Source organism: Electrona antarctica (assembly GCF_951216825.1).
Source record: "Electrona antarctica genome assembly, chromosome: 5".
Lineage (NCBI taxonomy): Eukaryota > Metazoa > Chordata > Actinopteri > Myctophiformes > Myctophidae > Electrona > Electrona antarctica.
The window spans coordinates 20154974-20180036 of NC_136810.1; the positions used below are offsets into that span (position 1 = coordinate 20154974).

Here is a 25063-nt window from a genome sequence, read left to right on the forward strand (position 1 = left end):
TTACGTGCGTATACTTGGTAGGTATATATATACTGATGTTGATGGTGACGTAATTAACATATTTTTCAATGTCGGGTTATAACTGGCTGTCGATGGTGATGTAATTAGGATATGTTTCAGTGTCGGGTTAATTAAAGGTAATGTCTGTATGTATACTGTACATGCATGTAATCTGAAACCTATCTTTATTACGTCACCATCAAAAGCCAGTTATAACCCGGCATTGATACATATCTTAACTACGTCACCATCAATACTTACCAAGCATACACGTGCATTCGTACCAGCACGACCACAATACTTGCGCGCTCTGCTTGCGCAAAAGTAATAATAATAAGTGATCAGTAATCAAATATATCCATATAATCCTAAACAGTCAGAAAAATATTAGCTTTGAATTATTCTACATCTTGGTGACACCTCGACCCATGATGGACTTCTTAGTGTTTCTCTCAGGCTTCAAAATGATTATATAACACTTTGGTCCAAACAGCGCCACCAATAGACCAAAACTAGATGCTAAAATAGCAAATACCTCGACTACATCTGCATATTTGCCTGGAGAGCTGATATATGCTGGGATGAAGGCTATCCACACGGCACAGAAGATCAACATGCTGAAGGTGATCAACTTGGCTTCATTGAAGTTGTCTGGAAGATTCCTAGCCATGAATGCTAAGACGAAGCTGAGGAGTGCCAGTAAACCAATATAACCTAGTAACACTGAAAAACCAACTGTTGAGCCCACTTCACACTCATAGACTATCTTACCACTGTTGTATTGTGTGTTTTTATGAGGAGTTGGTGAGGCAGAGACAAGCCAGACTATGCAAATTATTGCCTGGATGGAAGTTAGTGCCAGAACTGTTCCTCTCTGCTGTATTGCACCGAAAAACTTCATAATGTCTGCACCCCCAGGCTTGGAGGCCTTGAACACAGCCAACACCACCATAGTCTTTACCAGGATACACGAGACACACAGCACAAAGCTGACCCCAAACACTGCATGCCTCAGCTGACAAGTCCAGAGCCTGGGACGGCCAATGAACAGAAGTGAGCACAAGAAACACAGTTTGAGTGACATCAGGAGTTGGAAGCTGAGTTCGGAGTTGTTGGCACGTACCATGGGTGTGTCTCGATAATAGATGAAGATCCCCAGGACAACGGCACAAATAAGTGTGCCTAACAATGAGATGGTTGTCAAGGAGATACCCAGGCCCTCATGGTAGGAGAGGAACTCCACGCTCTTAGGGACACAGTGGTCACGCTGGGGACTGGACCAGAAGTCCTCTGGACAACTGGTGCACTTTGTAGAGTCTAACAAAGGAGAGAATATTAAAGGGACAGACAAGTACAGTGTCAGCCTAAAGATAACCTACACTGTACACATTCATAATGTAAACCTAAACCTACCAGTCTGGTTGCTGATCTCTCTCTCAGAACAAGCAATACAGTCAAAGCAGCAGACAGGTTCTCCTTTCCTTCTGGCCACACGGGTTCCAGGGGAACAGCTCTCACTGCACACTGACCGAGGAGGCTACAGAGGTAAGTAAGTACAACTTTTGATCAATTCAGTCTAAACTATACATTCACATCATGAGTTATACATTAGGTATTTTAGCCAGCCAAAGTGACCTTTTTGGTTTCAAAGTTCCAGAAGATGCTGTCTTCGTCAAGGAGGAGCTCTTCACCCGCGGATTCTGACTTCTTGAACAAACCTACATTCTGAACCTTTACGCTTCCATCAGGGAACCACGCCCAGTTCATGACATCACAGATGGGTAAGGCATCACTGTTCTCATCAAATAATACGTGATCACCAAATGATGTGGTGAAGTTGATCTTCCTGAGGTAATACACAAGCTATGGAAATGACGGTGAACAACAAAATGATGAAGAAGAGACTTTTAAACAAGCTGCTACAGACATTTCTCGCCCCCCCCCTAGTGGCTAGAAAAAAAACTTCTGGGAACTCAGATTACTACAGACGTGACATCTGCCCTCTTCATGCACCTGTGTTCACTTTTACTGATCTTTCCCTGCAAAGTAACCCCCCCCCCCCCCCACACACACACACACACACCTGATTTGTGAAATGAGGCCAATTTGAACCTGACACCATTTCAAACCTGGCAAATGCTTTCCCAGCACAGAAAAATACATCCTTCCCAGTTCCCACCCAATCAATCAATCAATCAATCAATCAATCAATCAATCAATAAACAAACAACTGACATTGGTAAACATTATACTTTAATATACTTTAATTATTATTCAAAATGAAGTCCAACTAGAAACTCTTGCGAACTGTGAATTAATACCACACACCTGCCATGGCTGTATTGCCTGCAAACTGGCACAGCTGTGCCCAGTGAAAGGCCCTCTTCCTGGCACACACTGCAACATGTCATGGAGGGCGTGGGCCACAGCATACACAGCCTTGTACACGTTGTACTCTATCCTGAGGTCAGACACATCTAGCAGGGTAGTCTCTGCTGTTCCTAGGTCCTCTTGTCCAGTACACACCCTCCCACCAGCATCCACCCACTCTGACGGAAGGGGTGCAAATTTACACTGAAATGCGTGCTCCCAAAACTGCCTCACCTGAAGAAACAAAAATCAAGACTTTACAGAAATATAATACCTTGTGAGTATTTCAAAAATCACACCCGTGTGAACTGGGTGACCATAGCAACCATGCTCATTTTTTGGTACGAACAGACACGTAAACTAACAAAGCCAGTTGTAGGAGTGGTTTACACCACTCAAAAACACGTGAGATTGAAATTGCAGCTTAAATACGAAATTCGGAAGGTTCCCAAGCTTGATCAGGCTCCCCCAGAGTTAGTGTCGAAGTGTCCTTGAGCAAGACAAAGCATGAGACCCCAATTGCTCCCGATCAGCAGTTTGGTGCCTTGCATGGTTTCCTCTGCCATCGGTGTGTGAAAGGGTGAATGTGCTATAATGCACATTGTACAGTGCCTTGGATAAAAGCGCTATAGAAATGCACTATTTACCATTAATACCACAAATAAGGCCAGTGGCAGTTCCTTCTTCTCCAGGACAATCACACAATTGAATGAACTAGCCAAAGTAAAGCTTGAGAAACGCTAATGAACCCCGCTCTCAAGCCCTGCAGAAGGTATGTAGGCGGCCTGTACACGGTTTTAACAGTAAAGATCACCTTGAACGTTGAAAGTAACCAAAATACTCACTATGATGTTTCCGTGGCTGTTGTCACGGTAATGTTCAGGATGTATTTTCGACAAGAATTCCTTGAGGCCTGGTATCTCTCCACGACGGACTACAACACCCAGGGTGCCTCTCAGGTACGGTATGTAGCGAGGAATCTGGAGGTTTGAGTCTGTTGTCCAGGCCACATCAGCTATCCACTGCAGCCCTGTCACCTTCTGCTTTACCACCTGTTGAATATATATATATGTATATATATATAGTGTGTGTGTGTGTGTGTGTGTGTGTGTGTGTGTGTGTGTGTGTGTGTGTGTGTGTGTGCGTGCGTGCGTGCGTGCGTGCGTGCGTGCGTGCGTGCGTGCGTGCGTGCGTGCGTGCGTGCGTGCTGAATGTATGCAAGTTTTTGTTTTAGAATCGGCCTCATATCTAAATGGGTCAACATGGGATCACAAGTATAACCCCTAACCTCGTCCATGAGTCTAATCGCACGGGTCCCATATTCAATGACAACGACCACACGAGCTGTGGATTTCTCCATGACAGAGACGATCCTCTGCAGTTCAGCAGGGTCACTGTCCCAGGGCAGAACCTCCACATATGCCAGGCAACCCCAACCAGACTGGGCCAGCTCATGCTGGAAGATTTGGGCAACATCGTGACCATAGGCGTCATTCTTAAACAGCAATCCTACCCAGGTCCACTCGAACCGTCTCATGATCTGGAGCATAGCTCGCACCTGAATGGACAAAGAATGATTCAACTGATTTATTCACAAAGTCAGTCAGTCAGTCAGTCAGTCAGTCAGTCAGTCAGTCAGTCAGTCAGTCAGTCAGTCAGTCAGTCAGTCAGCCAGCCTGCCTGCCTGCCTGCCTGCCTGCCTGCCTGCCTGCCTGTCTGTCTGTCTGTCTGTCTGTCTGTCTGTCTGTCTGTCTGTCTGTCTGTCTGTCTGTCTGTCTGTCTGTCTGTCTGTCTGTCTGTCTGTCTGTCTGTCTGTCTGTCTGTCTGTCTGCCTGTCTGTCTGTCTGTCTGTCTGTCTGTCTGTCTGTCTGTCTGCCTGTCTGTCTGTCTGTCTGTCTGTCTGATGAATCTCCTGTACAGATTCCATAATGAAAAGGTCTAATGATTATCTTGATGCTGTCAACTCAAGACCTTATTAGGCTCCAGTAGTTTCATACAAGCAAAGAGAGGTGAAATATGCAATATCAATTACACTCACTAGAGGGAAGTATTTGTCAACTGTGTGGAACATGTACTACTTTAATAGAGAGGTTCACCTGGATGGTGGTACTCATGATGGTTCTAAAGAAGGAAGGGTACTGATTCCGGTCACTCAGACACGCACACATGGCATAGTAACTTACCTAAAACACACAAAACATCTGTTCTGTTATACAACTTTCTTAAGAAAAAGAAAGAGAAAAAAATACCAATGCACTACTTTTGATGCTTATGTCATATGGCAGCCAAGTCTATTGGATTTCTAATATTTGTTTAGAGCACTTATGACGTAAATCCTTTGCCAGCCAAGTCTATGGACTTCGAGGATATTACGATGTTTGTTTAGACTCTAAACAAACATCCTGGCAAAAGATTTACGTCATAAGTGCTCTAAACTTTAGAGCACTTATGACGTAAATCCTTTGTCAGCCAAGCCTATGGACTTCGAGGATATTACGATGTTTGTTTAGACTCTAAACAAACATCCTGGCAAAAGATCCTTTGTCAGCCAAGCCTATGCACTTTGAGGATATTACAATGTTTGTTTAGAGCGCGCTTATGACGTACATTAAATCGTTTGTCAGCCAAGTCTATGGACTTAACGTTTGTTGAGGGCACTGAACTGAATGACGAGATAAGAAGTCATGTGGCTGATAAAAATACAGTTGGTGCCCCTCACTTCACACGAGTGTGATTTGTATGTAACAGAATAGAAATACAATTCATATTCCTTTTAGCCTATTTTTCTATTGAGGGCTATGTCCAGCTTTTAGTGCGCGTGTAAACACAAACTTTGTCCTAACACAAACATTGAAGATAAAAGTGAGGAGTGGACGCAAATTGTGATGGGCCGGAATTTCATTTATGGTTTTACATGATTGAGGAAGGAATGAGATGATGTATGATTGATGATGAAGAGTGGCCCTCACTTCACACAGGTGTGATTTTTTTGTATTACTGCTGTCTGAAATGTGTAATGTCTTAGCAAGGGAAGTAAATGAGTCTGATAATATGTCTTATTATCAGTCTTAGCACACCCTCATTAGGTTAGTTATTAGGTAGCGGGCTCATCAGTGTTGATTTTGTCGACTGAAAATAAGACGAAAAATGTTCGTCGACTACCTCTTTCCACTGATGAAAACTAAATGGAAACTAAATGAAAGCTAAGCTGTGATGACTAAAACTAAAACTAAATATATTGACAATTTCGTCAACATATAAAAACTAGACTAAAATGTTAGGAAGGGACTAGTGGACAAGAGATCCAGTATGATTCATTTTACACTTGGTTGCATGCTGAAGATAGCAGGTCTACAAGTTCACAACGTGTCGCGTGAACTTGTAGATCGGCTATTTTCAGCAAATGTAAAAACACAAAAACAGTCATTACGACGGCAAAAGGAAAAACACTAAAACAGTATTAAAACAGTCATTACGACGCCAAAATACATTTTAGTCGACTAAATCATCTGTAAATAAATGAATGGTAAATGGTGCATTTATATAGCGCCTTTATCCAAGGCGCTTTACATAGATTGTGCATTACATTCACCCATTCATACACCGATTGCAGCGGAAGCCATGCAAGGTACCAACCAGCACATCGGGAGCAATTTGGGGTTCAGTGTCTTGCCCAAGGACACTTCGACATGTAGACAGGAGGAGCCGGGATTCGAACCGCCGACCCATGGATCATTGGACGACCTGCTCTACCTCCTGAGCCACAGACGCCCCTCGTCTGTAGATTTAGCCGCCTATCTTATGATATTTAGTCGACTAAAACTAGACTAACACTGATACAGTGAGACTAATGACTAAAACTAAAATCAAAATGTGCTGCCAAAAACAACACTGGGGCTCATACAGGAAAGTCAAGCAGCTATTCCTCTGTAGCAAGCTTCAGACCCTGGCAGCAAGACCACAAGTTCTAAGGTTGTATGAACTGAACGCAAGGAGAATGTTTCTCGTATCAGGCGTCATGTATTCTGGCTAGGGCAGTGACTATGGCCTCGACATACTAGCAGTATGTCGAGGCCATTCCATTCTGCAGTCGATGAGAATGGAAGAAGTTGGTCAGGGTAAGGGTAGTGACCAACGTACGCTCTCGGACGCCAAGCGTGGAGCAGCACATTTCATAGTCAGGCCGAATTGACCTTCCATACTCAAGTGCTGAGAACTAGGGGTGCACGATTATGAAATTATGACCGATATCTGATCTCCGATTATTTGCAGGTCAAATTTGCTGATACCGATTCTGACCGATTCCGATATTATACAGAGGACCACAATGAAAACAAGCCTATAGGCTCTAGGGGCTTGGGCTTGGCCCAAAGCCTGTTAATAAAGTATTCAATCATTCAATAAATAGCATTATACTCTTTTCCAAGTGTCTGTTTTCACAACTGAATGACTACTGAATGACATGAGTACACAAATTAAATGTAGATTTCTTTATAATTTTTCATGTTTTTGCTGGTGAAAAACAATTAAATAATCTGTATTATTTTGAGACCATTCCGATACCGATATGGCAATTTTATGGCCGATATGGCCGATTCCGATTTTGCTACAGATTAATCGTGCATCCCTACTGAGAACACATCTTTTGGCCAGACAGACAGAATGCCAGAATACCAACTATGTATCCTTGTAGGATCTGTATTTAAGCTGCCCCAACATCCAGATCGGTGTCAGACTCCCGTTGCCTTCCATTGCTTCCAAGGCAGCCGGAGCTGCCGGACCCTGTCCACCTTTCCTTCTACCATCTCCTTCCAACCCCTTTCCTTGTTCCTTTCACTCTCTCACTCTTATTCTCTCATTATTATAGTTCTCATTATTATATTACATAGTCATTATTGTCATATTATTGACATCTTTTGTGTTGAATAAATCTTCTAAAATGCATATTAGTAGCAACTCTTCATTCTCTCACAAGGAAATGTTCAATTTCCACAACATAACACATTCTGAATATGAAACCAAATAGCTTACTCCCCAACCAAGACATATCATATGTGACCATGAGACTCAGGGCCTTAGAATTCCTATTCTCGGGTCCAGGATGAATCAAATGATCATTGTAACTTCCCACCGTTCTCCATCTGAAAGTTCTCAACTTCTCTCAACGTTCTTTGTTTATTTTCTTAAAAAAAGGCTAGGCAAAATAAGCTTTGGCTTCAGCCTAGACCTTTTCGGTGCCACCTCTTTGTAAAACTTAAATGCAAATGATGAAACTTACCATGTAACTGTACAGCACTGAAATAAACTCTTCATTCATTCAACGTGGAACACAAATGCATTGCACCCTGACTTGTCTTTCAAGCTTTAACAATACTAACATAACATTGTACATCATATATTTGATAAACAACAAAATCATCAATAGGTGATGGTAGCAGGGGGCTTCATGTTAGTGCACTTACCATGGGCACTCTGTACAAACCTAACACACTAGAGATGGCAATGGAATTGGCTGAGGATTCAGCACCCACAATTCCGAGCACTGGGGGAGAGCCGACACAGCTCTCGTCCAATTGAAATTGTTCCTCTCTCCCACCGATCAATGAGAGTGTTGCACGGAATGCCACTCCGAGTGTGAAGCAGGTGTCATAGAGAAGATACCCCAGCGTGACATTGGGGAGCAGGCTGGGGTTTGTGTTGATCTCTGCCACGGCAAAAGCCAATGTCTGGGCCCGTCTGAACGCGTTAATGAAGAAACTATCACAAAGAAATGCCACTTTAAGCTTTCATTTGCCATCTCTGTTATACATCAATCAATTATATGGTACAGGGATGGGCCATACATCAAAAGAAAGTCCCTGTTCTCTTGCTTTGGATATGATCTGTGAACTCACCCATGGCAAATGGGGTCCTGTTGCTTGGAGGTGAAAGACAGATCAGGGAAGACAGAGGAGAGGTGGATATCGAACAAGCCGCCCAGAACCAAGTCCCCAGGCTTGTAGATCCTGTTATGACTAAACGGTGCCTGTAACTCACAAGAAGAGGACGATGAGGAGGAACACAGAGGAGAGAAGGCAGAGAACAATATCAAGTACGAAAGCAGGTGTGTGTCTAGAGAAACCCCCATGACTGTCCCGCTCTGTACTCTCCCCCTTTCTCTAAACCCATTGTCCAGTTGTTACGTTTTATACACAGTGCTGTGCCATCCCCTGTGCCAATAGCATTGCATAATCTTTCACAACGCCCATCTGAGCTGGAGCTCTAGGGTGGCACAGCCCCGTATACTACCTTCACACTGAGTACTAACACACTAGTCCAGGACACTATTTCGGAGGTGTCACTTGCCTATAGTCAATAAGACCGGCCTGCTGGTTGGAAGGGTACATTACTTTTGGTGGACGTAACACAGACCATCCATCTGGATTTGCGAGGCGCACCGTTGCTCTGATCCGCACCATACTTGCCACAAACATTGTTCAGGGGTCTGCCATGACAGTATACTATAGTCACACCAGGGGCCACATTTTACAATGCAGCTTACTGTCTCATATAGGGCTCTAAGGGCCACATGTTGTACAAGGGCTCCAGGGGCCATATTTGTCCAGGCGCAACCGTTGCTCCAATCCACACCAAACTTGACACTCCTGAGTGTTCAGGGATCTGACAGCCACACCACAGAATGTACATGTACTGTATGTATAGGGAATGCACACATAACAGTGTTTAGCACATCAAATGGCCATATGGTGCTCTGATCAGCACAATGAAGGACTAGACTTGAAGGCTGAGTGGACTCAGTGGAGGTCTGACAATCCAGTTATAAAATCTACTAGTGTAGCTAATAGTAGTATACTAGTAGTAATCTACTAGTGTAGCTAATAGTAGTATTCTAGACTGCTTACATGTTGTGCAGACTTGCCTTGTGTTTGACACCTGTCTTGTATGTACCTATATATTTATTACCATTTGTATGCTAATTATTTTTTGAATATGTCTTTGTGTTTATCTAATTTCCAATTTGTTTGATTAAGCAAAAAAGGAAAAATAAAAATAAATAAATAAAACATACAAAATGAGTATAGACAAACACAAAGAGCTAGCTCTAACCCTTACAGGTCTGTAACTCTGAGAGTGTACACATGGAACCAAATGGACCCTACAGGTCCACTTTATGGGGGTCCGTCCTTGCACATAAAAAGCTGGAGACTGACATTCAGTAATTGGGTCTTATGGTCAAAATAAGAACATTGTATAAATGTTAAAAAAGCCACAGTCAAAAGCCACACATTGATGACCCCTGGACTTGTTTGACAGCACTATCATCAGTGTTTGTTTGTTTATTAATACACTTTCAATAGGCTATACTTGACCTTTACTATTTTCAGCTAATGTTTCCCCAGAATGAGGGTACAAGTGGTTATAATATCACACAAAGATTTGGCGGCCTCCCCTAAAAGCAACAGATTGTTTGAGTTTATTTCCAGTGAGTCTCTAAACAATTCACTCAGCTAGAGAATGATGCAATAATCCCTCATTCTTCATTTGAGGAAACTATTAGGAGAAAATTGCAGAACCAGGGAGCGGTCCTTCACATTGGGCTGGTGTCAGTGTTGATTTCGTCGACTAAAACTATGACGAAAAATGTCCGTCGACTACCGTTTTTCACTGACGAAAACTAAATGGAAACTAAATGAAAACTAAGCTATGATGACTAAAACCAAGACTAAATATATCGACAAATAAAAACTAGACTAAAATGTTAGGAAGGGACTAGTGGACAAGAGATCCAGTATAAGTAATTTTACACTTGGTTGCATGCTATAGCATGTAGAGCATGTAGATCGGCTATTTTCAGCAAGTGTAAAATGAGCATCAAGACCCGCCAAAATACAGTTTAGTCTACTAAATCAACTGTAGATTTAGGCCTCTTTTAGACGGCGACCATCTCCAGATAAAACGGCAAAGTCCCGTTGCGTTCTCAGTTTTTATTGACCCTTTACACGAGAACGCACACTTTATGAAAACGCTATAATATCGCTAGGTGGCGGTAACGGGCTGCCAAATAGACCAGTCACCCACGTTATGCACAAGAAGAAGAGCCAGCTCCACCTTCACGCAACAGTTTCATTGTTCCCCGTGTCAATCACACTACAACACACACTACAAGTACACACACCAACCCCCACTTTTCAATGACTTACATAGCTTGCTGTGTTAGGTGTTAGACTACGAGACCATTGTCTGCATTGGCCGTGAGTTCAAGCCTCAGAGCGGACAGTTTTTCGCGATTTTTGCGGTCACTTTATTTTCTCACATATTAAAAACGCTACCAGTTTAAAGTTAGGAATAAATAATACAGAGGTAAATGTAATGTTAAACAATAGGTTAATAGGGGAGGGTGATTCCTTTTTGTTTAATCACCTGGGGAGGATTTTTATTTTCATTCACAGGGAGGGTGATGGTGGTGACAGACAGCCCAGAGCATGCAGGCAGAGTGCGCCACGGGAATTGGTTATATATTTTATAATACATTAGGCTACATAAACGCTGCTGCCGCGGCTGCCACCTATCACAATTAAGGCATTTTATTTACATCATGGTTTTACATTCACCATCGCTGATGAGCAGCGCTTTGTAGGCGAGGAGGGAGGCTTGTTCAGGAACTCCATTATATCATAATTATATGGCTCTGCATCAATGTAATAATATATGCGCTGTGAGCCAACACGAGCCATGATGTCATAAGTTTTGCGGATTCACCGTTTTGCCTGTTTACACGGAGAAGGGATAAAACGGCGTTCTCAAAGATTTCCACTCTGGGAGGTGGTTTCACTTTGATGCGTTTTCACCTCCTGAGAACACCCTTCTCGTCTAAAAGGACCCCAGCAAACGATACTTTATTTTGCCGTTTCTTATGAACACCATCCTCGTCTAAAAGCCACCTTAGTCGACTAAATTTGCTGCCAAAAACAACCCTGGCTGGTGTTATGATTGGTTTGTATAAAGCAGTGGGCGTATAGCTTTGTGTTATTGCAACTACCTTGCATTCAGAAGTGTCCTGCAGACGCATCTGTAGGCAGAACATCTCTAATCGTCTGACTCTGACAACAACAAACTAGCTGTACCCATGGGTGGATGACAATTAAACATGAACTGGGCAAGCAAAGGTGCGGTGTGTTTATCACTGATTGATGATGACATGTGGCCCAGGGATGATGAAATAGCCCGAAGATAATTAGTTTCCATGTCTAATGAAGGTAATGAGTCCCGCTGGAGATCTTTTCAAAACACTAAAATTAATTAACATGTCTAGTTAGACTAGTCTAAACTAAGTATGCACCCCGACTGCAGGCTGCATCTCCTTATTCTCCTACGCATCTCTTTGTAATTGTCCTATAATCAGCAGAGGTGAGTGCCTGCCACTTCCTTCGTATAGGTTATTCTAATATGTTAATATGTTGCTACTGAGCAAATGTTCAGTAGCTGCTGGAACCCAGCACTACACGGGGAAACAATGGCCAAATCATCGACATACATAAAATGGTTGATCAAGGTGTTACCTATCATGCAGCCAGTCCTACACCCTCCCAGCAGCCTTGACAGGTCATCCATATACAGATTGAAGAGGGCGGGGGACAGCAGCCCCCCCTGCCTCACCCCATTGCCTACACTGAAGGGGGAAGATAGGCTGTTCCCCCATTTTACCTGCATACTCTGCTTGGCATACCAGTATGCCAGGATGCGTATAATGCATCCAGGCACACCCCTCTGCTTCAGTTTGACAAAGAGCTTATAGTGGTTAATTCTGTCAAAGGCCCGGGAAGCGTCAATAAAACCTATCAGCATGGTTGAGCCATGTGTGACCAAATTTGACTGAGGGACTGCCATTGGATTTTTTTGAATTTTCGTTTTTTCATGTCATGAAAGCAGGGAATCATAGCTTCAAATAGAAATATTGGTTGTTCAGTTGACCCACCAGTTTTGGAGATATGGCTTATAGAGTCATGTCTTGCAGAAAACAGCGAGCTGAGAAAACAGGCTTGAAAGGTTCACTTCTGTGGTCTCTAACATTACACCTAGCTACATGTTTAAGCATTTATTTCATATTTACATGTCGATTTCAGCTCTGACACTTATTTCAGACATCCTCTAGTATGTGAAGAGTCTGCCTGTGCTATTAACTCATTTTGAAAAAAAAAAAAGGGAAAAAAAAAGAAAATGTTCTCCTCTGGTGAAAAGCTAGAATTTGCACGATGGCAGTCTCTCAGTCAAATCTGGTCACATGTCTTCTGTAGGATTCTACTGCTTCTTTTAAGGCATAGATACACAAGTCTGTGCCGTGTTTAGCCTTAAAGCCAAATTGATTGTCTGTGGTGTGGATCAAATCACTTATCCTGTCTAGTAATATCCTTTCAAGAACTTTAGACAGTATACTGGCAAGGGCGAAAGATCACTTCCCAAGAATTATCTTGAGAAGTCAAAGAGTAAAACCTACAATTTGGAATGCCATAGATTGGCTTCCTGCCTGTGGAACAATTGATATGCAAATAGACTTCAGTTTAAGGCACTTTGGTGAGACACTGGAGGGAGATGCAGGGAGAAATGGCTTGCAGAAGTTACAGTTAAAATGTACAATTATGACTAACCATGTAGTTATTAATATGCCACAATACCACAATACATTTACTGGGAAAAACATTGATGCATTCAATACTTTATTTACCCATTGGTGGAGTTATTGTCCAATCAGATGAGGCAAAAGATTCTTCTGAGTGGCCAGAAAAAGGAGGACGACGACAATCAGAGGAGGACATATACACATGTACAGTAAGTGGCAAAGTGAGTTTAACGTCGTTTAATGCATTCAGATAGGACTTTTCGGTTTGGATGTATGGGGCTGTCAAGGCCAGAAAGTATAGCTTCTTGCCACGTCAGTAGGCGTTCCAGCATAACTTCCGGGTATGATGATGATGTCACGCGCATACCCTAGTCTATTGTCCAATAAAAAAGTCGATCCTGTATGCACTTGAAAAAGGTAGGGGTGTAATCGTCGTCCAATCAGGGGAGAGAACAAAAAGACCAATAACAATCCAATGTCTGTCCAATATGGCTGCTGTGCATATAGAGCCTGACGGCACTGATGGCCGTAAAGAAAATACTGTGACAGACAGCAGAGTCACAGTCTGGTCACAGTAAACCATCTCATTGAGTCTTACTGTGACAGACAGCAGAGTCACAGTCTGGTCACAGTAAACCATCTCATTGAGTCTTACTGTGACAGACAGCAGAGTCACAGTCTGGTCACAGTAAACCATCTCATTGAGTCTTACTGTGACAGACGGCAGAGTCACAGTCTGGTCACAGTAAACCATCTCATTTAGTCTTACTGTGACAGACAGCAGAGTCACAGTCTGGTCACAGTAAACCATCTCATTGAGTCTTACTGTGACAGACAGCAGAGTCACAGTCTGGTCACAGTTAACCTCGCCTCACCAGGCTTTCCACCTTGGAGGAATTGATTGATTGATTGATTTAAATATTTATTAACAGTTTGCAGAATTACAGTACATTTCAAGCACAAACTCAATACAAAGACTGTTAACTGTGAGTGGACGACCCAATTAAGCATTACACTTGTTTACAAGAGGGTCCACCTTCAATTCATCAAAACATTTAGAGACGTACAAAGAAAGGAAAGGAAAGCCTGGTCTGTATGATCCGGTCGGGACTCAGCGGATGATATCGTTACGTCATGTTGTAGTATTGTTTTGTAGTTGACAGGCAGGAACAATCAAACGGAACTTCCTTTTCCCTTAAACCGGAAGAATAATAATAAAAGCTCTCGTAGCCCCGTAGCTTTTATTGAGAAAAATCGGTTGGAGGGAAAAGGAAGTTCCGGAAGATCGCCGACTACAAAACAATACTACAACATGACGTAGCGATATCATCCGCTCCCGACCGGTTCATGAACCCGAAATGGAATGGTGCCCAGGCTAGGTCACAGTAAACCATCTTATTGAGTCTTACTGTGACTCGGATTTGTAACATCATCCAAAGAGTACAAAAACACACATACAGTATACACATATAGGCTACAGTATATGGTACAGTATGGTATAACACAGTGGTTCTCAACCTTTTCTGGATGAGGGGCCACTTGAAAATCTCCAAAAGGGTTCGCGGCCCACCCATCTGACCGCTTGACTTTAAATGTATGTTATTATCATTAAAATATTATTTGGGGGCCCACAGGTTGAGAACCACTGGTATTATAAACACATACATTATACTTCATAAGTATTGCACCCCCCAGTGGATTCAGGTTGTCAGTACATGTCAGTGCAAGTCAGTGCAAGTCATAAGGGGGGGGGGGGGGGGCGAACAACTGCTCCCCCTAGTGGTCAGACGGGGCAGTTCCCCAGAGCGAACCATTGCTCTCCGTAGTGGGCAGGGGCAGTTCCCCAGAGCCAGAGAAAATGTAGTAAGAGAGTGGCGACGCGCTTTGATCTCGCCGCAAAGCGGGGTGCTATGGGGCTATAGTTCCAAACATTGGAACTATCCCATTGAGATAGAATGACTGAGCACTTCCGCATTCCATTGTTAACAATGGGAGTCAACGCTATAGTGTCGCCACTGTCTTATTAGATTGCTCTGCCCAGAGCGAACCATTGCTCCCCCTAGTGGTCAGATGGGGGCAGTTCCTCAGAGCGAACCATTGCCCCCCCCTAGTGGTCAGAAGGGGCAGTTCCCCAGAGCGAACCATTGCTCTCGGTTGAGCCACTCTTCGTCCAGTTTGATGTTGGCGCCGGCCACAAACATCTTATTGCTCTTCACCTTCACCTCCAGGACCTTCTCGTGAAGAGACGTCACGTCCTTGTACACCAGCTGTCAACGCACAGGAGACACATGTTTTTAATTATTAAAGATGGAGTGCCACAATTTTTGTATTTTTCCAGTTTTTCATGTGTCTATGAGGTGACAGTACTTCATTAGACACCCTGGAGTCGTTTTTATGTGCAATGTTGTAATAACTTTGTATTTAGGGTTTCTTCCTGGAGGCTGAACCCTTGACAGTCAAATGTGCCAATGAAAAAAACAGTAATATAGTGACATCACATTATCAGCCCCTCCCCTAACCCCTCCCCCTTTATCATACAACTACAGCTGTGGGTGCGGCTTAAGTTCAGGTGGATCACCACCCATCACCACCCACCAGGCAAACCAGGCATACTTAATGAACTGGTGGGGGTGCCCACATAAAAACGACATTTTAACAAATACTGTACACTTTTTTGAAACATTTCTTCTTCCTTATATAACAATAAGACCTGATGATCATGTTTTAGGGTGGAAAAAAAATCATGGCACTCCATCTTTAAACAGTGTGTGTTTGTTCAGTAAAAGGAGTCTCCCCATCTTTCCAGCTCTTCAAGATTATTATTATTATTTTTTCGCAAAAAGCCTGCTCCAAAACAAAATGTGCATTTCTAATCCTGCCTACCAGTTCGTTGAAGGTGGGGTTGTCGTTGTTGCGGTCCACCTTGGTCTTCCTCTTGGAGCGTTTGCTGGGGTCCGGCCTCAGACGGGTCACCACGTAAGCGTCGGGGTTCGAACCGTTGGCCAAGTGCTGTCAGAGGATTAGTAGAGGAGTACTCGTATTGTGAAGATAAGGTTGAAAATGGGTGAAGTGCTCCTTTAATCTAACCCATTCTGGGCGGGAACCCCTTTTGTTGTTTTAAGCGTTATATTATACTTTAGCTATTGGAAAATAGCAGATCTACAAGCTCATAGCGTGGCACCGAGTGCCACGCTACAAGATTGTAGGTCTGCTATTTTTGAAGAATCGTGAAAATGTCCCGCAAATCTTTGCTTCTGTGGAGGTCTCTGGAACAACATATTTTCAGATGGGGCTCGGTGGCCAATTACATATAGTTTCTGGGGTCCTTGACATGAAATATTGAGCACCACTGATATAGAAACATATAGGTATTTCAGAAAACTGTCAGGATTTAGAAGACATTTTTTTAATTTCGACATCAGGCCTAAATGGGCTAATGGAGTCTTGAATGAGGTTGAACTCACAATGTTCTTGATGTACTTGACGAGGACAGACAGCGTACGCTCTGAGTAGGATATGAAGAGCTGGATCTGAGGACTTTCTTCTGGAAGACACGGAGGACATGATGTCATAAACACACACTGTGACGACGTCATCTTCACACACACACTGCCATCGGTCAAGAAAGGAACACACATGTGCATGGCGCGCGCGCACGCACACACGCAAGCACCCCCCCCCCCCCCCCCCCACACACACACACACAACTTTACCTATCACCACATTGTTGCCCGTTGTCTTGGGTCCGTCCAGGAATAAACTACAGACAAACTCATTCTGTAGAGAGACAGACAATTTACAATTACAATTTACAATTTAGGCATTTAGCAGACGCTCTTAATCCAGAGCGACTTACATTAAGCAATAACAAAAACATGGCATACATCACATATATAAAAAGTAGTTATCATGAATCATAAACTAAGAACTTAACAGTGGAATATCTATGTTAACTATACATACTATACTATATAATATATTATACATGTGTACTATAAAGTGCTATGACTACATAAAGTGCAATTCTAGAGCTGTCTACGTAACAAGCTATAGGTCTGTTTAAAATACTATCTAAGTCTACATAATGTGCTATCTAAGGGGCTAGGCTAGGGCAAGTGCTACGGGCCATGGTGGAGTCTGAAGAGGTGGGTTTTCAGACTACGGCGGAAGACACAGAGACAGACACAGAGACAGTCAGTTACACAGAGAGACAGACATTAAGACAACAGAGAGCAAGACATGACACAGACAGACAGACAGACAGACAGACAGACAGACAGACAGACAGACAGACAGACAGACAGACAGACAGACAGACAGACAGACAGACTCACTCCTTTGCATGGAGGACCATCAAACATCTGCTTCAGGTATTTGTTGAGAAGAACCATCCTCCTGCTGGCTGTGAACGACATACTGTACGACGACGGGAACCTAAAACATTTTAAATATGACATCACTTCCTGTTACATATTTACATCACTTCCTGTATCAGACGGAAACCTATACTTACTGCATGGTGGTGCAGAACAGATCGACAACATATCATGTGGATATTATGAAATTATGGATTTCGTCGACTAATACTAAAACGAGAAATGTTCGTCGACTATACCTTTTTTCACTGAGGAAAACTAAATGGAAACTACATGAAAACTAAGCTATGATGACTAAACGGTCCAGTACAAGTCATTTTACACTTGGTTGCATGCTGAAAATAGCAGATCTACAAGCTCACAACGCGTCGCTCTGCGCCGCGTTGTGAGCTTGTAGATCGGCAATTTTCAGCAAGTGTAAAATCAGCCATTACGATGGCATCGAGGCCTGCCAAAATACATTTTAGTTGACTAAATCAACTGTAGATTTAGTCAACTAAAACTAGACTAACACTAAAACATACCAGGTGACTAAAATGTGACTGAAACTAAATAAACTATTCAAGAGACTACGACTAAAACTAAAATTCAAAATGTGCTGCCAAAACAACACTGATATGGTACTCACTGTGGTAGAGAAGACTCGATGAAGTGCTTCTGAAGCTGCTTGTCAATCAGCTCAAACTGCCCGTAGGTCTTCTCAAGGTTCAGAATGCCATCATCAATGGACACCTGCAGCTCATACACCTACCAATCAACACACACAATGCAGCTCATACACCTACCAATCAACACACATGATGATGCAGCTGATACACCTACCAATCAACACACACGATGCAGCTGATACACCTACCAATCAACACACATGATGATGCAGCTCATACACCTACCAATCAACACACACGATGCAGCTGATACACCTACCAATCAACACACATGATGATGCAGCTCATACACCTACCAATCAACACACACGATGCAGCTGATACACCTACCAATCAACACACATGATGATGCAGCTCATACACCTACCAATCAACACACATGATGATGCAGCTGATACACCTACCAAATAATCAGATAATAATGAAAACAGAATAATGAAACATGGACTAAAACATCATCCTATTGCAGTGTTTTTCCTAGGTCCAGCCTTGAGGGTCTGTGTAAACACAAACATTGAAGACAAAAGTGTGTGAACACGAACATTGAGGACAAAAGTAGGGACGCAAATTGTGATTGGCCAGAATGAGATGATGTATAATTGATGACGTATCATGATAAGAGCGCCCCTCACTTCACACGGGTGTGATTTTTGAGGGGCCCCTCCTATAAACAGCTTTTGTCCGCACACGTCTCAAGATTTTGCCATTGACAATGAACGGAGAAATTAGGTCAAAATGTCTGCTAAATATGACGTAAATTAAACATCAAAGCATTAAACGCCATTGACATTGAAGTGAAAATGTACGTCGTAAACGAGCAAATCAGCTAATCAATCACAGGCAACAGGCATTCTGATTGGCCAGTATGAGATGATTCCTGATGATGTATGATGATAAGAGTGCCCCTCACTTCACACGGGTGTGATTTTTTATTTTAATTTGACTCTTTAAAAAAACTCTATGCTATATTTCTCTCAAAAACATGCAGTAATCCTGGTCTATATAACATGTTCCCTCCACGCGCTGTTTTTAAAACAAACTTTGTCCTACACAAACATTAAATTCCCATTGGCAATGAATGGAGAATTTTACGTCATAGTGTCTGAGCAAAATAGTCATAGTGTCTATTTTATGTCATGATGATGTACGTATGTATAAGAGTGCCCCTCACTTCAAACGGCTGTGATTTTTAATGTAGGAAATGAAGGAAAAAAATAGGTTTTACTTGCGACCCATAAAAATTGCTCCGCGGCGCAAAGATGGGTCCCGATCCACTGACTTGGGAAACGGTGCTTTAAACGTTAAATGTAGGGAGTATAGGGGTCTCACCAGGTCCTTAACCCATTTTGACCTGAGGTCGATTCTACAAACAGTTTTCTGAAAAACCAGTCGTTCTCAAACAATTTCATGTCAAGGAGCCAAGGACCCTAAAAATATACTGTATGTAATTGGCCGCCGACCCCCATCTCAAAATATGTTGTTTCAGGGACCCCCCCCCCCCCCAGAAGCAAAGATTTGAATTAAAAACTTGCGCTCTGAAAGAGTATATATTCAAAGATTTGCGACACGATTTTTCTAAAATAGCAGACCTACAAGCTCGTAGCGCGGCACTCGGTGCCGCGCTATGAGCTTGTAGGTCTGCTATTTTTCAATAGCTAAAGTAACAAAATGCTTAAAACACCATAAGGGGTCTCACCAGGTCCTTGCCGCTGCCTTTGAAGCAACGGATCACGGCCTCCCGTATGTTGTTGTCGGGCGCCTTGGCGGTCTGGGGGGCGGAGCCTGCAGCAATCTTGCCTTGGGCCAGGATGTGACTCAGGAAGTTGAGCTTGACGGCGAAACAGTCCATGCTCTCCTTGATCTTCCTGGTCGGAGGACAGAAGAGGACGCACAAGTATACATTAGAGCAGGGGTCTTTTAACCCAGTTAGACCTGAGGCAAAGAAAATCCAAGTTTAAACGGTTGGAAGCCGCTTCCATTTTTTTCAAGGACGTTGAAATGCTTTAGCGCCTCCCCTGGTTAAATTCTCCAACTGACTCCAGGTCAGTCAACATGCACACGCACAAGCACAACACAACTTCCTTGAAAAGAAAATGGAAGCGGCTCATGACTAAACAAGCTAACCGCAGTGGGAGGGGACGTGACTGGAGGCTGGAGCCTGTGGGTGAAGTTATTTTCCTGCCATCCGACCAACACAAGCAACTGAGCGTGGAGAAAGTTACAAAGCACACCATTTGCTCCAAGGTAAGTTGTTTGTTGTTTATTAGACGATTGATTTAAACATTGTTTAGTAAAAGTTGACGTTAATAGTATGATTTAGTAGCAGGGAGGGTGAATGAGTGACCGCCGCGTCCTCCACCTCCAGAATGTAAACATTGACATGTGCGCACCCACGGGAAAAGGAATAAAAAGAAAATGCCCTAAACGTTCTGGGTACCTTTGAAGCACTGTTACAGGACGCCCAACAACAACGTTTCACCATGGCGTTATTATAGTATGAATGTTGGTGATAGGAATGCTTCTATTCCTCTTCGGAAAAATGCCGACATAACACGGTCCTCAATGGAGGATCGCTGATAGCAGTGGTTGTTTGTCCTGCTTAACAACGGTATCGAGGCAGGTGCGCGAGCGGGCGGGGCTTACCACAAAGTCTATTGGTTCAGTCCGTCACAATGCCAACACTTTGTGCAGCAGTATAGGCTGTAATCTTAACTAACTTAACCAACTAATACGATGACGGAATTTGAAGACCAATTTTTTTTTTAAGACTCAAAAAAAGAATCTGCCAGGGGAGAAGCAAACCACACCCATTTAGGAGACCATTTGTAGTATTTGTGTATACTATTTAGCCTCTATAGTGGCTCCAATTGGGATGGACTATAGGTGCTGCCACACTTATAAAAGAGCCGCACACGTCTTAAGCTGTGTGCAGCTTATTTTCCGAGTTTTTAGACAGCTGGTGGATGGAAAAGAAGCTCCACCTCCGCGGACGGCCAGATTCCCGGAAACGCTCTCCTCCGCGCAAATCGTCCGCGGAGGTGGAGCTTAATTTCCATCCACCAGCTGTCTAAAAACTCGGAAAATAAGCTTAAGACGTGCGCGGCTGTCGACCGTTTTGCACTTAGGTGTGGAAACAGTGTATCTTCCAGTGTTGATTTCGACTAAAATCTCATGACATTTAGTCGACTGAAACTAGACACAAAAACACTAAAACATTCCCGGTGACTAAAATGTGACTAAAAACTAAACGAAAACTATTCAAGAGACTGACTAAAACTAAAATCAAAATGTGCTGGTGTACTGATGACGATGATGACATCATACTTGGTGAAGTAGGAGGTGGCCTCCAGGGCGGAGTCATGTGGTCTCAGGTTGTTCAGGACGTACTGCAGCGCCTGAGTGTCCTTCATCTCTGGCATGCCTGCATCTAACATCTATAGCACGCACACACACACACGCACGCACGCACACACGCACGCACGCACACACAAACAAAGTGAAAGTAGACTAAAGCCAAAACATGTCAAATGACTCACATCACATGGGACTAATACAAAATGGAATTTTATCCAAAAGGCTATCGCTATAACTAAAACTCAAGTGTGTGTGTGTGCATGTGTGTCACTCACAGACTTTTGTCATTTATTGTACAGTCTAGGTCTTGTACTTCTAAGTTTTGTTCCCTGGTCTAGTTTTCATGGTTTATGTTTGTTTTCTCCAGCTGTGTCTCATTTTGTAATCACCCTCATGTGTATATCAGACTTGTTCCCCAGTCAGTCCTTGTTGAGTCATTGTATCCTGTCTTCTGTATTAAAACACCAATTCTTGGTTTTGAACACTACCATGCTTGGCTGTCCTGCGTTTGGGTTCTTACCTCACCTACACGTGACTGTGTGTGTGTGTGTGTGTGTGTGTGTGTGTGTGTGTGTGTGTGTGTGTGCGTGCGTGCGTGCGTGCGTGCGTGCGTGCGTGCGTGCGTGCGTGCGTGCACCTCACCAGCTGCAGCAGGCTGAGCACCAGGGCGGAGCGGCGTCGGATGATGTTGAAGGCGTCGCAGCAGAGCTCCACGAAGCGCTGCTGCCTCTGGGGCCTCTGCCCTCCGCCGGTGATGAAGTGCTGCATCTCCGAGCTGAACACGAACGGAGTCCTGTCCCTGGAGAGGAGAGGAGAGGAGGGCCACCACAGGCCAGCCCAGCGTTAGGAGAGGAGAGGAGGAGGACGGCACCACAGGCCAGCCCAGCGTTATTGTGTGGTTTTATCCCATTTTTTATATAAACATTTCTTGCTATTTTTTCTATTACCTTTTTTGTATTGAGTGGTGTAATAGTGACCTCTTCTGGTAGTAGTGGTCACGCACAATGTATCGCTTCTGGTGTTTATTTGGCGTATATATTTAGTAATTATGGGATAGTTAGACCCAAACGAATTAGTGTAATATACAGATGCTGTAAGGAGTTAAATGGTTTTAATTAATGGTGTGGTCATTTTCATCCTGTGTCTATTGTTGGAGTGCATATTTGTTAATTTTAGGTGTGTTGCATCAGGTAGGCTCATTTGCGCATGCGTCGACTGGCCGCAGTTCAGTTCGACAATCGACATTGTTGTTGACGGGTGAAGTTGAGCTGGTGAGTGACGAAATGTGGTTATAATTGTTTATTTACTGGGCATATAACTACTATAAATGCTTCAGATATGTGTCGGATACAATCACTGATATGTTCATATTATTGATGTTGTGTTTGTGTATATTTTTGTGTCCCTACAGTCGATTACCTGGCTGGATACTGGTTGGAAAACAACAGGGTTACTGTACAAAGTGGTAGTTTCAGTTAGCATTAGCATATTTGAGTTGTTGTGTGAATGTGTGAGTGAAATAAAACGTGCTTAAGCCAGTACTGTGTGTTCCATCTATGCTTGAGTAAGGCACTGTTTTCATCCGTCAATAACCCCTTTGCGGTGGGAGTTGCTAAATTGAGGTGTAGTTTAGTAAAACCGTACAGTAATCGACACCAAACCAGTCCCGTGACGGAGAAGCGAGGACCGGACGGTGTCTAACAACAACAAAGCTAACGTCGCATCTGAGCCAGGCGGAGCATCCCGGCCGTTCGACGTCGCTTCAGGACCAAACAAGCCAACGTCAACATTGCATCAACATTCATTGTGGGATTGAGTGTGTTGTGTTTGGCCTGTTTATTGCAACGGTGTAGGATAAGCCGTTTGCTGCTCTTTGACTTTGCTATCTAGCTGTTAGCTAACAGTGACATTGCTAAGCTAGCTCCCGCCGGACCGGAAGTGGAGCGGCCGCCATCTTAGGTGAGGCGGAAAACCGGAAGTGGGTCAAAACAGCGTCAAACGGGAGCGTACCAAAACGTCATTTGACTATGGGGGATATTGATGAATATAAGAAGAAACGTGCTGCTCTACAAGGGGCTTTCACTAGGAGGGCCAATACCATTGCGTTTAACATTGACCACTTGACTGAGTATGATCTATTGGCTGAACTGAATGCTATCAAGGGAGATTATGAGAAACTATGTAATGTTAGTTTTGATTATGTTGGTGCCTTGGAGGAGGAGGATGAAAGCGCATACGCATCAGATGTGGCTGAAGTTAGGGTAAAGCTGGGAGAGTGCCGCACAAAGTTTGTTGCCACGGAGCTTGGACTAAAAAAGACATTGTGGTCCCGCTGTGCAGTAGACCGGTTTAACGGTCTGAAAGACAATCTCAAGTTTGCTTTTGATCAGGCCGACACACTCCTGAAGCAAGAATTGCCTCATGAACAATATAAAGCAGCGTGCGCTGAGTTGGAGAGCAGAGTTGAAGCGCTGGAGGACTTTGTGCGAGAATGGTCCCGATGTGTCCCCGAGGGACAAGTGGACGAGATCCGGACCTGCCTCAATGAAAACAAAGAGAAAAAAAGGAAAACTATGGTTGCATGGGCTGACCACATGCACAGTGGTGCAGTTGGGGGGGACATTAAAGGTGAGGCGCACAGTGGCGGAACGGCCACCGCTGATGCAACCAGCGGACACACTGGCAGTGGTGGGGACGGTGGCTTGACAGCGGCACACCCACAAAATGGAGGCGCGGGCCTGGCCGCTAACCAGACCGGCGCACCGGATAGTAATGTGAACCTCCCTGCGCAAAGCGTAAGCGCCCCATTAACGTCTCACCAGGCGCCACCGCAGCGCCCACCACCACCACGGTTTGAACCAGACACTTTCAGCACACCGCGGCAGCAGAGATCGTTTGCTTTGCCGGCGGATGGAGGCAGCGCGCGGCAGGCAAATGCTGCGCCAATGAACATTTCGAGCGTGTCTGCCAACTCCCTGGGGTCAATCGGACCTAGGATAGCGCTCGCACCACTACGCCTGCCGAAATTCTCTGGGGACAGGAGGAGCTACTGGCGCTGGAAGGTGAACTGGGGGACCCTCCAGGGACTAGCAGAACCCACAGGCTCCCCGGAGTGTAGGCTATTTCACCTGCTGGACAGCATTAATGATGAGGTGAAAAGTGAACTCCGGCTGTCACATTGCCGTGATGCGAACGAGGTTTTCCGGGTTTTGGAGGACCGTTACGGAGACATGTCGCAAATAGCGGACGACATCGTAATGGAGTTACAGGAGTTACCGGCTGCGCGCAACAACCAACCAAGAGAGGCTTTGCATCTGATCCAAGCGGTGGAGAGGGCGCTATTGGACCTTATGGACTTGGGTTGTGAGGACGCTTTAAAGAATCAGTTGGTGATCCGGTCGCTGGAAAGTAAGCTGCCGGACAGTATGCAGGAGAGGTGGCTTTTGTACCGGTGCGATACCGCAAATAATGTCATCCCGCGTAACCGGTTCGACAAGTTGTGGCGGTTCCTGAGAGACCAGAAGACTGTTCTGGTGCAGATGGAGCAATTACAGTCCAAACGGCCAACCTCCGCCAGGGCGGGTGACCCACAACCACGCGAGAAGCCAAAAGAAAGACCAGGCGGCAGAATGCAGGAGAAGCGTTCATCCACAAGGGCTACGGCGAGCGAGGCAAGA

The 25063-nt window shown here is 44.1% G+C and overlaps 2 protein-coding genes across 2 annotated transcripts in view; both read right to left on the reverse strand.

The window, feature by feature from the left end:
- Window positions 1-403: 403 nt before the first annotated feature.
- On the reverse strand, window positions 404-4484 carry LOC306923884 (vomeronasal type-2 receptor 26-like; the record flags this gene model as incomplete). The annotated part of the gene is made up of 4 exons (XM_079502228.1): window positions 404-1317; window positions 1414-1537; window positions 3659-3928; window positions 4467-4484. The coding sequence occupies 4 exons, from the start codon at window positions 4482-4484 to the stop codon at window positions 404-406; spliced, it is 1326 nt and encodes a 441-aa protein (XP_079358354.1).
- A 10546-nt stretch (window positions 4485-15030) lies between these two features.
- Window positions 15031-25063, reverse strand: part of pik3c2g (phosphatidylinositol-4-phosphate 3-kinase catalytic subunit type 2 gamma) — a gene marked incomplete at its 5' end in the record, with an annotated part of 50367 nt that continues 40334 nt past the window's right edge. Inside the window, 9 exons of the mRNA XM_079501210.1 lie at window positions 15031-15255; window positions 15872-15997; window positions 16453-16532; window positions 16702-16765; window positions 17323-17422; window positions 17993-18111; window positions 19729-19897; window positions 21357-21466; window positions 22029-22185. Of these exons, the coding sequence (XP_079357336.1) occupies window positions 15103-15255; window positions 15872-15997; window positions 16453-16532; window positions 16702-16765; window positions 17323-17422; window positions 17993-18111; window positions 19729-19897; window positions 21357-21466; window positions 22029-22185 (1078 nt within the window). The 3' untranslated portion in view covers window positions 15031-15102. The remainder of the gene's footprint in view (window positions 15256-15871; window positions 15998-16452; window positions 16533-16701; window positions 16766-17322; window positions 17423-17992; window positions 18112-19728; window positions 19898-21356; window positions 21467-22028; window positions 22186-25063) is intronic.